This window comes from Salvelinus namaycush, chromosome 5 (genome assembly GCF_016432855.1).
Source record: "Salvelinus namaycush isolate Seneca chromosome 5, SaNama_1.0, whole genome shotgun sequence".
Classification (NCBI taxonomy): Eukaryota; Metazoa; Chordata; class Actinopteri; order Salmoniformes; family Salmonidae; genus Salvelinus; species Salvelinus namaycush.
The window spans coordinates 60,210,288-60,225,835 of record NC_052311.1 but is presented as its reverse complement, the minus strand read 5'-3'; the positions used below and the strand labels follow the sequence as shown (position 1 = coordinate 60,225,835).

Below are 15,548 nucleotides of genomic sequence, written 5' to 3'. Positions count from 1 at the left end.
GAGAGAAACAGAGAGAGAGAGAGAGAGAGAAACAGAGAGAGAGAGAGAGAGAGAAACAGAGAGAGAGAGAGAGAGAAACAGAGAGAGAGAGAAAGAGAGAAACAGAGAGAGAGAAAGAGAGAAACAGAGAGAGAGAGAGAAACAGAGAGAGAGAGAGAGAAACAGAGAGAGAGAGAGAGAAACAGAGAGAGAGAGAGAGAGAGAAACAGAGAGAGAAAGAGAGAAACACAGAGAGAGAAACACAGAGAGAGAAACACAGAGAGAGAAACACAGAGAGAGAAACACAGAGAGAGAAACACAGAGAGAGAGAAACACAGAGAGAGAAACACAGAGAGAGAGAAACACAGAGAGAGAGAAACACAGAGAGAGAGAGAAACACAGAGAGAGAGAAACACAGAGAGAGAAACACAGAGAGAAACAGAGAGAGAAACAGAGAGAGAAACAGAGAGAAAGAGAGAAACACAGAGAGAAACAGAGAGAGAAACAGAGAGAAACAGAGAGAGAAACAGAGAGAGAGAGAGAAACAGAGAAACAGAGAGAGAAACAGAGAAACAGAGAGAGAGAAACAGAGAAACAGAGAGAGAAAGAGAGAAACAGAGAGAGAGAAACAGAGAGAGAAAGAGAGAGAGAAAGAAAGAAACAGAGAGAGAGAAACAGAGACAGAGAGAGAAACACAGAGAGAGAGAAACACAGAGAGAGAGGGAGAGAAACAGAGAGAGAGAAAGAGAGAGAGAGAGAAACAGAGAGAGAAACAGAGAGAGAGAGAGAGTTCCAAAATAAAACAATAACATAGACAGGGAAAAGACAAGAGGGCTGCAAAACACATTTTCTCTATGCAAATGAGGTGGGAAAGCTACACCACAGGCGTTGATGCTGGCCACCTGGGCCCAGTCAAACCTTCCCAACACACCTGGCCATCACATCCCTGTATCCCGGGGTCAGAATCAGAGAGGAGGGAGACGATGGAGGATGACGGCCAAGAGATCAATCACCAAACAGTGGGGCTGCCGAGGTAGCAAACGTACCCTCCTGCAGAAATCTGTCTGTCCCTCCTTCCCTTCCTCATTCCCTTTTAACTGGGGAGCCTGTATCCTGCTGATCGGCTCTGATTCAACCATTGTGCAGCTGCTAAATACACACACCACTGCCTGATGATTGAGGTGTGTGTGTGTGTGTGTGTGTGTGTGTGTGTGTGTGTGTGTGTGTGTGTGTGTGTGTGTGTGTGTGTGTGTGCGTGACTATTGTCACAGAAGTGCACTGCTGGGATGGAGATGGACTGACAAGGGAAGGGGATAGAGAGATGGCAATGAAAGCTATTGACGGTCTGTGGTGAGTACACACAATACCACTTAATCACTTCTGGGCCTTCACCACTCTGGGGTAGGGGTGTGTGTGTGAGAGAGAGAGAGATAAAGATGGGGACATTGAAAGAATGAGAGAGGGATTAATGTAAATGAAAAAAAGAAAAGACCTGAAAAGAGAGAAACAGGTTCTGAGCGGGGACAAAGGGAAGAGGAACATATGCCAAGCTACAAGGAAAACAAAGAGAAAGACGATGGGTTTAAGTACATTGACGAGCTGCACCAGGTGTGTTCCTCCCGTCTGATACATCATCCTTAGAAGCTCATCAGAAAAGGCCAGTATGTGGCCTGACATTTGAACTGTGCAGAGAAAATGTTAGCCCAAACGCATTCAAGTAAATTCCTCTGCAAAATCCAAGGTCTCTCCGGGAGAGAGAGTGTGTGTGTGTGTGTGTGTCCTCCACAGTGCCTGCCACACGGCTAAATGATTTATCCATCACCCATCTTTGGGGATCAACCTGGTTTTTAATTACCAATGTTTTATGTTTGTTTTTAATTTTCTGTGTAAGCCCATTAATCACTTTCCCCTCAACACCACTCAAATCCATCTCCCCAAGCCATGGAATTGCATATAAAAGTAGGTCAGACGTAGTAGAGGGACTTTTACATGATCTGATCAACAGAAAGGTCACAGGAGGACATTTTGGGGGCGACACTATCTGCCATCATGGATCTTTGACACTAAATACAAGGGCATAGTATTGTTTCAAACTGAGTGCTAAGCTATTGTGGAGAGAGGAGACCAGTACACATAACAGGCCTATAACAAGACGTATCCATGGAACAGACATGAATAACAACTAGAATACCAGTCCCTTTGTGGACTCTTTCCATCGAAATCCATTGGCCACAACAAGTCTGTTCATTTTCATTTCCATTTCCCCAACAAGGCAGAGTAGGCAACCGTTCCAATGTTCTGCCTGTGGTTCTGGCTGTGCTGACTAATGTCCATATCTGGGTCCTCTCTGTCGAATCACCTCAATATCAATGGCTGGCTCACTGTTAGGCTGTGTGACTGTCCTGTCCTGCCAGACAGAGAGAGAGAGAGGTTAGGGAGAGGAGAGGGCTCAGGCCCGTCTGTTAGGCTGTGTGACTGTCCTGTCCTGCCAGACAGAGAGAGAGAGAGGTTAGGGAGAGGAGAGGGCTCAGGCCCGTCTGTTAGGCTGTGTGACTGTCCTGTTCTGCCAGACAGAGAGAGAGAGGGGCTAGGGAGAGGAGAGGGGCCCAGGCCCGTCTGTTAGGCTGTGTGACTGTCCTGTTCTGTCCTGCCAGACAGAGAGAGAGAGAGGCTAGGGAGAGGAGAGGGGCCCAGGCCCGTCTGTTAGGCTGTGTGACTGTCCTGTTCTGTTCTGCCAGACAGAGCGAGAGAGAGGCTAGGGAGAGGAGAGGGCCCAGGCCTGTCTGTTAGGCTGTGTGACTGTCCTGTTCTGTCAGACAGAGAGAGAGAGAGAGAGAGAGAGAGAGAGGCTAGGGAGAGGAGAGAGCCCAGGCCCGTCTGCAGCCTATAATTACACCTCTCTGATTCAGAGGGGTTGGGTTAAATGCGGAAGACACATTTCAGTTGAAGGCATTCAGTTGTACAACTGACTAGGTATCCCCCTTACACCTTTCCCATTATACCCTCTCAGATGAACATGGAGATATCAGCATCTGCAGCTACACTGAACCGTCTCCGAAAGGCTGCATCCAGCCACAGAGTCAGGCAGCTGTACATCTATCGCTCCATGCACCGCTGTAAACTACAGAGAGCCCAGAGAACAGCACACCACACTCACTGAAATGAGGTGAATCCAGCTCTACCTGCTTATCACCTACTAACCATCCTAACAAAACGACTACTTAGAGACAGCGCTATAAACTCAACAAGCACTAACCCGTCTTCAAGGTCGCTGGTGCTTGGCCGTTTTCTTAGCGCCGGCCGCGCTTCTCAGAGCGTAACAATCTCTCCCTTTAAAAAAAGGAGAGTTCCACTTTGAGGTGAGATCATCTCTTCCCATCGGAGCCAGAGATCCTTTCTTCCCTCTGCGCAGGTGGCCCGCACCGCTTTGTTTCTCATCGAAAGGACTGCATCAATTGATGATCTTATGAATCTCTAAAAAGCCCTGCAAATCATCTTGGTAAATCTCCCTGCAGCAACATTTAGCACCTCACTGGAGTCTTTCTCCCTCTCCGGCCCCTCTCCCCTCTCTTTCTTCTGGAACGCTTGGGGGTCTTTAAGTGTGGCGAACTTTTCGAGGATTGTTTTCATGTCCTGGTAATTAATTGCCCCTAATTAATGGTGGTTTACGGTTTACTAATGAAGCGGATCAAAGCTCACTCCTGACACTGAAGCTGTTGTCTCAGGCTGAGAGAGAGAGAGTTGGGTGTGGCTCATGCGATTAAAAGCGATGCTACTGTAGAGCGATTCCAGTGGTGTGTGTCAACAATAGTGCTGAGCGATTAGTGCTTTTTGAGGTCGGTTTGGTTTCGATTTTGATTATTTGGGTTGAATGCTATAACACAGGATCTAACAATTAATAGAAGTCCCATGATGGTAGTGACTGCCCATTACTGATTATCACCTATTAACCATAATTTATTCAAATTACTTTACTAAAATATTATTATCAATTAGCTGTTAATAAACAAAAAAATAACTGAAATTTTGATTATTCGGCTCAGCACTAGTCAACAATTATCTGGCCTCCCTCCAGAACCATATTGCTCAATCTTGTGTATTTGATCTAGTGGCAGCAGTTATCCTTTTCACTGAATCTAGCAATCAACAGACATGCTTGTTCTTGAAAGAGCATATGGGACGGCTCAGATAAACAAAGCATTATATCACTGTTGGTAACAGCTAATAATGACAAGCCCACTGAGAAACCTTCTTCTGCAACTCTCCCACTTCAAACACACATTAGGAGCCAAATAACTCATTATCGCCATTATCGTAATTAGCTGGCCTGAATAAGGAACATAATCAGTCTGGAATATCAATGTTTCATCCACGTCCTAAAAAACTCCTTCCTTCAAGACAAAAAACAACCTCAGCCAACAGGCATATTCACAGTAGATATGAGTCTGCACTGAGACGGGGGCATTGGGAGACATTCTAAGATGGTGACCTCATCGCAGACCTTTTCAAAAGTGTTGTGGTGACCTTTAAAAACGTTAGTCTGATTTCCCTTCGAGAATGACTGAACAAGCCGATCGGCACGTGTTTTTCTGTTGCTCATTAGAAAAATGAGATTTCAGTCTTGGAGTTGTGTTTCCTGTCCGATTCCGCTTTTGGTTAAGGATGTTTGTCCCCCATGAGACACTGTAGACACGGAAGCCTATTTCACTTCCCTCAAAATCCCAAGAATGAATGTAAGACAACTCAAGAGATCTTAATTTTGATGTTTTCGTTGCACAATTTTACATCTAACTAAGGTGTTCTGTGCAGTATTTCTCAAGTAAAAACATGTGAGACGGGTTGTCTTATGTAAACAAAGTCAGAGCTGCTGGGCAGGTCTGTCTCACTGTCTATGCTATTGGATCGAGAGCGATCACCACAGCTGTTCACACTATGTTAGTGTCAAACCAAAACCCAACCTTCATTTATCCGTTGTGACGCACCGATGTTCCAAACTTTGATTTAGACAAGACTGACTTTATGACTCGAATCGGTGCCCCATACTCCGTTTTAAAAAGCAACAAATATCTTTGAAAGGCAGTCACTCTTTAAGAGAGAAAGAGAGAAAGACTGGACATTTCCAGAGCTCATCAATATGTCCCATTATTAAAAATTAGAACTCCTGGTAAATGGCAAGCTGCTGAATGGCTGTGTGTGTGTCTGTGTGTGTGTGTCTGTGTGTGGGGTTCAGGGAGGGTTCTGAGAAGGTCATTTCAAGAGGAAATCTTAGTAATTTGAAGAGGGGGGTGGGGGGGGGGGGTTAATACTGAACGCTAAGTACTACTGTGCTGTTCTACACACTATGTAAGTGGGAGCATAGCGACCTGAGAGAATGACAGACAGTGTATATCATTGTGTGTGTGTGTGTGTGTGTGTGTGTGTGTGTGTGTGTGTGTGTGTGTGTGTGTGTGTGTGTGTGTGTGTGTGTGTGTGTGTGTGTGTGTGTGTGTGTGTGTGTGTGTGTGTGTGTGTGTGTGTATATAGAATGAGCTTATCGATCATGGCCTCTTTTCTCTGAGTAGTCTGTTGTGTTCACCTACACAGCACCCACTCCTCTCTACATGGCCATCGAGTCTCTCTCCCACTCCTCTTTCCACTCTGCCGCCTTGGATCTCTGTACATTGCCTGTGGTCACACCTCCGTTCTTAATCTATCCACCTCTTTCTTCTTCTCTTCCGCCAGCTTTCCAGCTCTCGAGTGGCTAGATGTTCTTTACCATTCGACCATCAGATTTGCCACCAATGCTCCTTATAGGACACATCACTGCACTCTACACTCTTTTGTAAACTGGTCATCTCTGTATACGCGTCGCAAGACCCACTGGTTGATGCTTATTTATAAAACCCTCTTAGGTCTCACTCCCCCCTAGCTGAGATATCTACTGCAGCCGTCAACCTCCACATACAACACCCGTTCTGCCAGTCACATTCTGTTAAAGGTCCCCAAAGCACACACATCCTTGGGTCGCTCCTCTTTTCAGTTCACTGCAGCTAGCGACTGGAACGAGCTGCAACAAACACTCAAACTGGACAGTTTTATCTCAATCTCTTCATTCAAAGACTCAATCATGGACACTCTTACTGACAGTTGTGACTGCTTTGCGTGATGTATTGTTGTCTCTATCTTCTTGCCCTTTGTGCTGCTGTCTGTGCCCAATAATGTTTGTACCCTGTTTTGTGCTACTACCATGTTGTGCTGCTGCCATGTGTTGCTACCATGTTGTTGTCATGTTGTGTCGCTACCATGCTGTTGTCATGTGTTGCTGCAATGCTATGTTGTTGTCTTAGGTCTCTCTTCATGTGTTGTGGTGTTGTGTTGTCTCTCTTGTCGTGATGTGTGTTTTGTCCTATATTTTTTTTATTATTATTTTGAATCCCAGCCCCCGCAGGAGGCTTTTTGCCTTTTGGTAGGCTGTCATTGTAAATAAAAATATGTTCTTAACTGACTTGCCTGGTTAAACAAAAGTTCAATAAAAATAAAAATAAAAAGGCTCTGCACGGGCAGATTCATCTTCCTTGTCTTTCTCCACCCTTCCATTTTCAACTCCAAATCCTGCAATCATTCACTCGTTTGTTGGACTCCTCTCTCCGTCTCTCACCCCGGCTCTCAGCCGGTCCGCTCCACTGGTCTGTGACGTACGCTCAGGGCTCCTTCCCTCCTTTCCCAGCTTCCATCTTTCCCAGGCCCAACAAGCAGCAATATACACCCTCCTCTTTCTCCTCTCTATCCTCTCTTCTCCGATCACCCTCTCTGCTCAGCATAAACCACCTCCAACAGAGCCAGACTCCAAGGGGACTGGTCTGCGTGTCATGCCCTGCTGAGGAAGCTTCACCTGGACTAATCTCTGTGTCTCTCATCCCCCTGACCCTGGAGGAGCCCCTAATATAGCCCATTCAGAATCTGTACTCAGACTGTACTCATGAGCTAACGATGGGACAGTATTAGCCCCATTACACTGTTGTGCCTTACACTCCAATGTAAGATGGCTAGCCACTCATCACAGGTGATTTGAAGTGTGTGCATGTGTCTGTGTGTGTGTGTGAGTGGGCGTGCTTCTGTCTGCTTCTCTCTTCATCCTCATCAACCAATGGGAGGCATGTATTAGCTCCGTTGCTCAAGCAGCGCCCAGGTTTCAACACTCCAATTTGAGACGGGTGGCCTTTCAGTTCAATCAGCTCCTATCATCCAATCAAGGCTGGCGAGGGCTCTAACGCCGTCTGAGTGGGTATAATCACTGTGGTTACAGTGTTACCGGGGGCCCTCCATCCCGCTGTGTTAGTGCCAGGCCATCCGGGAGTCAGGGAGACAGGTGTCAGTAGGGTGGAGCAGGGTGTTAAACAAGCACGGGGAGCAAAGGGGAGGGGGGCGGTGTTTACCCAGAGTCATGGCAACAGAGTCCTCAATAGGAAGGAATGTTCACCTCTGTGACTTCCCCTTCTTCAAGCTCTATATCCTGTTTTCTCTTTAGCCCTGTTTCTCTCTCTCTTCCTCTCTCTCTTTCCCACTCACTCTCCCTAGTTCTCTCATTGTCCCTGTTTCTTGCTATTGTTGAATTCAATTCCGAGGTCCTTCACATAAGAGTGTGGCGCACAAAGAACACACAGCAGTAGGACATATACTACACAAAGTGTCAAGCGATGGTGAAGTGGGAATCGATGCTCTGATTTCACAGTCTCAACAGCAAAACAGACACACAGACAGCGGTAAGGAACATAAAGAGCACCGGCCCAAGAGACAGAAGGTCAGAGCATACAAAGGGACATGAGAAAAGGCTGTCGCAGTTTACTGACCAAGAAGCTGGGGAGGAGAGAGGAGCAGACACTCAACGGGAGATTAAACAACAGATTGATTGACAGGCTGAGAGAGCCAGAAAATAAGGATGTCCTTGACATCTCCTCTTCATCATAACATCTTCCCAGAGAAGTTGGTGGAAAGCCAATTACTCAGACATGTCATAAGGACAGCTTAGGTAAATCACCGTTATTATTAGCATGTTTAGCACTCTCTGAGGAGAGGTCAATTATTCTTAATTAAATTCCGCTTTAAAGTCAATATAAGTCAATATTTTTTTTTTTAAATAATCCCTCACAAGTCCTGAATTTCTTTTTATTGGACTGAAAAGAAACAAATGAGATATCTGACTAAAATCATCAACATGGTTGCCTTCTGCCTTTCCATTGCCAGTCTCCACAATCTATTTATATCCTGTCAACTTCTCACTGCGGACAGATCAGCTACTGTAAGTAGTAAACAGGAAGTGAACTATGGCATGTGACTGACGGCCAAGTCTGATAGAGGCCAAGTCATCTCAATAATCTCAAAGTGGCTTCCTCTCTTCCTCTCCTTCCCTCCCTCTGCAGTCTGCACTGACATTGATGAGCTAGACATTCCTGATGGGCTTCTACCATGTTGCTTTCACATATCCTGTGTTTTCTGATCAGTGTGTAGAGGAAGGGAGAAAAGACTAAAAGAGGAATATACTTAAGACTTGAGATATTGCCCATATTTCCATAGTTCCATTGTTATGGATGAGACGGTGGGCTAGTTGGAAATGAGAAAATCATTACAGTTAAATGCATCACCTGCACTAAACAGTCAGCTAGGAAATTTTAAATCCATGAGTAATGGAACCATAAAACCGAAGGGGGAAGAATAAAACTCGCCCACATTACGCTCCGTAACTCACTCTCGCTCTCTTTCTCTCGTTCACCGTTGTGACTTTGTGAAAAGCGACACACTCAAATTTGTTTATGAGTTGATCCCTTCAGTGTCCCGTAGTGCAGAAGACAGAGCTTCTGTTTTGACAGCAGATAGCCTTTAAACTAAATCAGCTGATCAAACTGCTGTGATACTGCCGTGCCAGGCTGAATACAAACAAACCTGAGTATTGCCCCAATCATGTTGACTTGATGGGCACGCCAGCACCGTATGACAACGTTTGATTTTCCCATCGTGTAGTCCCACTAGAGAGGAATCATGAAGTAAGGATGTACTACAGAGAAATTCCAACATTGGCATCGCTCAAGAACTTTATTATGGCACGAGTGCGAGAAGAGGAGGACGTCCCACTATTTTAATGAAAGTGTCGACAACCTTATTTTATTTGGAGTAGAATTATCAAAGGTTTGGATCAAAGGATAAAATCTTGGCTTACGCTGAAGACTTCTTCGATGCATTAAAGAACAAAGTGGTGAGCTGAACTAGTGATTCCGGCGTAATCTAGAAGAAAGCACAAGTGAATCCTACTCTGACATGATGCAAACTATGCCTGACAAGCATAAAAAAACGACTCAGGCTGACAGAGCGTCTTGCGTAATCACTCATCTTCTTGCATTAGACAGTAACCTGATCAAACTGTGTCAGCTGTCCTCTGAAGTCCCAGTGTGTGTGTGTATATGCCTGCTTCCCTATATGTTAGTGTGTTTAAGGCAGAATAAGATGGTGACTCACACCGACATTGATTTATACTCGGCGCATGTGGATGTGTACGTGTGCACACCGACAATAATTGATATTCAAATCTTCTCCCCCAAGTCCATCCAATTGCTACCGTTTTTCAACGCCAGTGTCTTTAGCAGATCCATGGCCCAGATGCATGATGACAAGGGGCTCAAACGGATGGCTCTCATTGCACGCAGTCACATAAACAAATGGAGGTGATTCAATGCCCAGAGGTGATAGGAGCAGCAGTAAGAGCAGACTGGCTGGGGTGCAGTGTGGTGGTAGTTAGCAGTATGGCAATTGCTCGGCCTCCGACCGCAAGCCACTACAGAGGGTAGTGCGTATGGCTCAGTACATCACTGGGGCCAAGCTTCCTGCCATCCAGGACCACTATACCAGGCGGTGTCAGAGGAAGTCCCTAAAAATTGTCAAAGACTCCAGCCACCCTAGTCATATAGTGTTCTCTCTGCTACCGCACAGCAAGCGGTACCGGAGCGCCAAGTCTAGGTCCAAAAGGCTCCTGAACATCTAATCAAATGGCTAACTGGACTATTTGCATTGCACCCCCCCCCCCCTTTTACACTGCTGCCAATCTCTGTTATTATCTATGCATAAGTCACTTTAATAAATCTACCCACATGTATATATTACCTCAATTACCTCGACTAACCAATGCCCCCGCACATTGACTCTGTACCGGTACCCCCTGTATATAGCCAAGCTATTGTTATTTTACTGTTGCTCTTTAATTATTTGTTACTTGTATTTCTTATTTTTTTGGTTGTATTTTTCTTAAAGCTGCATTGTTGGTTAAGGGCTTGTAAGTAAGCATTTCACTGTAAGGTCTACACCTGTTGTATTTGGCACATGTGACAAATAACATTTGATTTGATTTGCTCTGGGGATGCTCTGGCAGTTTGGCCTGCAGCTGTAGCGGATCACCCACACACACACACACCAGAACCCCGATACAGAGCTCTCAGTGTGTGTGTGTGTGTGTGTGTGTGTGTGTGTGTGTGTGTGTGTCCCTCAGGCTTGCCCAGCAGACACGCGCTGTGAAGTCCTCCTTGCCTCTGCTTTTCTTCTTCATCTCTCTCCCACTCACCATCACTTTCTGTCCCTCTTTCTCCTTCTCTTCCTCTTAGGCAGCCATCTCTGGCTGCCTCCCTGTCTTTACATCACTCTGTCTATTCATCCATCCAATCCATCCATCCATCTCTCTCTCTGCCATTGTCAGAGGGCCTCTCTTTTTCTCCCTTCCCCTCGTCTCCCTCCTCCACCTCCCCTCTAAATTAGTTTTCTTGATTTCCATCCTGATTTGCATGATGAAGGGGTGTTGAAAACCAGCCATCTCTCCAGCTCCATCTCCTCACTGTCGCTCTGCCTCTCCTCCTTTCCCCAACCCCCTCTTTCTATTGCTCTCCTCCCTCTCCCTACCCCATTCCAGCGCCCCATAAACTCGACCACGTTACATGTCATGATTCCTTACTCCCCTCGGCTGACTCCCCACCCCCCCAGCCCTGTCACTAGCTTGATTAATGACAGTGATCACCAACCAGGCCCCAGCCAAGGCAGCCTGCAGCTCTGACAAAACCCTGCACTGTAAGCAGCACAAACACACACCTTTCTCTCTTACTCCAGTAAAGGATACATGCACATACAATAACACACTCATGCATATAACATCATTCTCTCTCTCCCTCTCTTGGCTATAGAGCAGCAGCTGTGGAATACACACATAGGGGTATGGAGGAAAGACTAACGTTTCTCCAACAGTAGACGTCATCGGCAGGCACAGCACCGCTCTGTGACAATACACTACACTATGGAAGCAAGATCTTAACCCATTCACTGCCTTGCTAGAAGCATAATCAATATTACTGAATATAAAGACATCTGCCTACACTACAGTAATATAACTTAGTAATAGCTAATGGGTACTATATGGGAACCTATAAAACAAGACTATCCACACAACCCACTTCTAATTCCTGTGTTAGAATCATGAGAATTGTAACTCATTCTAATAAACATTGACGCAAGCTGAGCTAAAGCAATTCCTCTCGGATACAAACAGATGGCGAAACCAAAGCCATGCAGTAAAAAGAGCAAGTTGTCTTGGAGATGACATTAATCCATATCTCCAGTGTGCAGCACATGCACTTCTCATGGGATGGTGAGCATGAAACAGGCTGTCCCTATGGGAACAGGTTGGGACTATCCCTAGGCACACAGATATACAAGGGAGAGAGGACAATAGTAGCCTCCAGGGTGCCTGGCTTTAACGATCATTCTGCAATACAACATTTATAGATATCAGACCAGCTGATAAGGTGTTGAGAACTCAAAGCTCCCAGAACACATAATGTGGAGAATGTCTGATAGATTACTACTCATTTTCTGACGAACATATGATGCTAAGGATACTGGGCTAGCACACTGCGACTATCTGTCCCTAGAACCCAGGCAAGCAAAATTACTCTGCTGAGGACGCTGTCAGCAGTGACTGACTGGACAGAGAATGTGTGGTAGTAGTGGGATTCTCTGCTCTGCTGCGGTATTTGTTATGAGCAGGCATGTGGCTGAATCGATATTCACACTGTGCGGTTACATAGCCTATGCGCATGGCGCGCACAATCGTATATCTAGCTATACACCCCGTTATGTGTATCCCAACTATGTTCTGTCGATACAAATGATGAAGTGGAAGACGTATAGGTTACGGCGTATGATGGCGATGCAATGTACAATTAAATATCATATAAGATCTGAACACTGGCCAAAAGGTACAATGGTGGCAATAGCTTTTACTTTTGTTTTCAATATGGGGTCGTAACAACGCATGTTTGCATATAATACTACCTGTCCAAACACAGAAAATAAACTATGCTACCATGTAGCATCAATATATCGATGTGTAGGTGAAACATCAACGATGTGTGTTCAATGAGATACAGACCACATCGGTCTTAAAACGCTTCACAGACCACATGAGGCGCGTAATCGCATATGCACAATCACCACTGTCCCAGGCAGGCAGCGCGCAGTCCTATCCACTGACAAAATATATAATATCCATAACGAAATAGCCTGCGGTGCATATTTAGCGTTTAGGTTATTGTCACGCACTCCTTTCCACTTGAATAGTCAACAAAGATCAGGGCAAGTCCCTACAGAAAGTATGAATCTCTCGTTTCTGAGTCTTTCTTAACCAGCGGATAGCCCATTCTTTATATCATTCCCAAATATAAAATGTTCTTACCTGTCCCCACAAGAGAGAGCAAAGTGATGACGGACAAGGGAACGCAGTAGTTCCACACCGCCGTAAATGCCATCGTTGATAGTCCCGCTGATCTCTTTTTTGATATTCCTCTTCCTTGGAGATATCAAAGTGACGTGAACCCGCAGGTTCACCCGCGAATAAAGCCTGGAGTGTGTTTGGTTCTGTTTAACAACATTCACTGGGGTCTTTTTACATACAAAAAAAACCTGCTTACTACTAGACACATACACCCATTTTTTTCTCGTTGACGTGAATAAACGACCGTGGTTCGGACAGTTTTTCTTGGTTACTTAAATATATTTAAAAGCAAGCAGAGAGGGCGGGACTCGGAACTGTTCTCTGACCAATAAGAAGCAAGGAGCAAGTGGAGGATTGTATATAAAGATGAGGGTGGGTTCAGAAAACAAGGGGAGAGGGAGGAAACATACTACAATATCGATCGATCGATCAATCAATGTAGGTAGGCTACTATAAACCTAATTGATAACAAACATTAACAGCCTACCAAATAAAAGGTATTTACAAAACATGCATAGTTAGGCCAACATGTATTATTCATATTCAATGAGATGCATTAAAAAATATATACACTACCGTTTGAGGTCACTTAGAAATGTCCTTGTTTTTGAAATAAATACTTTTTTTGTGCATTAAAATAACATAAAATGGATCAGAAATACAGTGTAGACATTGTTAATGTTGTAAATGACTATTGTAGCTGGAAATGGCTGATTTTTTTATGGAATATCTACATAGGTGTACAGTGGCCCATTATCAGCAACCATCATTCCTGTGTTCCAATGGCACGTTGTGTTCGCTAATTCAAGTTCATCATTTTAAACGGCTAATTGATCATTAGAAAACCCTTTCGCAATTATGTTAGCACAGCTGAAAACTGTTGTTATGATTAAAGAAGGAATAAAACTGGCCTTCTTTAGACTAGTTGAGTATCTGGAGCATCAGCATTTGTGGGTTCGATTACAGGCTCAAAATGGCCAGAAACAAAGAACTTTCTTCTGAAACTCATCAGTCTATTCTTGTACTGAGAAATTAAGGCTATTCCATGTGAGAAATTGCCAAGAAACTGAAGATCTCGTACAACGCTGTGTACTACTCCCTTCACAGAACAGCACAAACGGGCTCTAACCAGAATAGAAAGAGGAGTGGGAGGCCCCGGTGCACAACTGAGCAAGAGGACAAGTACATTCGAGTGTCTAGTTTGAGAAACAGACGCCTCACAAGTCCTCAACTGGCAACTTCATTAAATAGTACCCATAAAACACCAGTCTCAACGTCAACAGTGAAGAGGTGACTCCGGGGTGCTGTCCTTCTAGGCAGAGTTCCTCTGTCCAGTGTCTGTGTTCTTTTGCCCATCTTAATCTTTTCTCTTTATTGGCCAGTCTGAGATATGGCTTTTTCTTTGCAACTCTACTTAGGAGGCCAGCATCCCGGAGTTGCCTCTTCACTGTTGACGTTGAGACTGGTGTTTTACGGGTACTATTTAATGAAGCTGCCAGTTGAGGACTCCCACAGCGTCTATTAAAACATTCCCCCAACCAGAAACCGTGGATTGATGACAGCATTCGCGCAAATCTGAAAGCACGAACCACTGCTTTTAATCAGGGCAAGGTGACCGGAAACATGACCGAATACAAACAGTGTAGCTATTCCCTCCGCAAGGCAATCAAACAAGCTAAGCGTCAGTATAGAGACAAAGTAGAGTCGCAATTCAACGGCTCAGACACGAGAGGTATGTGGCAGGGACTACAGTCAATCACAGACTACAAAAGGAAAACCAGCCCCGTCGCAGACCACGATGTCTTGCTCCCAGACAAACTAAACAACTTCTTTGCTCGCTTTGAGAACAACACAGTGCCACTGATACGGCCTGCTACCAAAACCTGCGGGCTCTCCTTCACTGCAGCCAACGTGAGTAAAACATTTAAACGCGTTAACCCTCGCAAGGCTGCCGGCACAGATGGAATCCCCAGCCGCGTCCTCAGAGCATGCGCAGACCAGTTGGCTGGTGTGTTTTACGGACATATTCAATCAATCCTTATCCCAGTCTGCTGTTCCCACATGCTTCAAGAGGGCCACCATTGTTCCTGTTCCCAAGAAAGCGAAGGTAACTGAGCTAAATGACAATCGCCCCGTAGCACTCACTTCCGTCATCATAAAGTGCTTTGAGTGACTAGTCAAGTACCATATCACCTCCACCCTACCTGACACCCTAGACCCAGTCCAATTTGCTTACCGCCCCAATAGGTCCACAGACGACGCCATTGCAATCACACTGCACACTGCCCTAACCCATCTGGACAAGAGGAATACCTATGTAAGAATGCTGTTCATCGACTCCAGCTCAGCATTTAACACCATAGTACCCTCCAAACTCGTCATTAAGCTCGAGACCCTGGGTCTCGACCCCACCCTGTGCAACTGGGTCCTGGACTTCCTGACGGGCCGCCCCCAGGTGGTGAGGGTAGGTAACAACATCTCCACCCCGCTGATCCTCAACACTGGGGCCCCACAAGGGTGCGTTCTCAGCCCTCTCCTGTACTCCCTGTTCACCCATGACTGCGTGGCCATGCACGCCTCCAACTCAATCATCAAGTTTGCAGACGACACTACAGTGGTAGGCTTGATTACCAACAACGACGAGACGGCCTACATGGAGGAGGTGAGGGCCCTTGGAGTGTGGTGTCAGGAAAATAACCTCACACTCAACGTCAACAAAACAAAGGAGATGATCGTGAACTTCAGGAAACAGCAGAGGGAGCAACCCCCTATCCACATCGACGGGACA

General features: G+C 45.5%; 1 protein-coding gene across 1 annotated transcript in view; it reads right to left on the bottom strand.

Annotated features, from left to right (window-relative positions):
- The window catches only part of LOC120048605 (cell adhesion molecule 4-like), a 752,359-nt gene extending 739,361 nt beyond the window's left edge, over positions 1–12,998 (bottom strand). The window contains exon 1 of the mRNA XM_038994703.1: positions 12,722–12,998. Within this exon, the coding sequence (XP_038850631.1) occupies positions 12,722–12,794 (73 nt within the window). The 5' untranslated portion in view covers positions 12,795–12,998. The remainder of the gene's footprint in view (positions 1–12,721) is intronic.
- Positions 12,999–15,548: the final 2,550 nt, after the last annotated feature.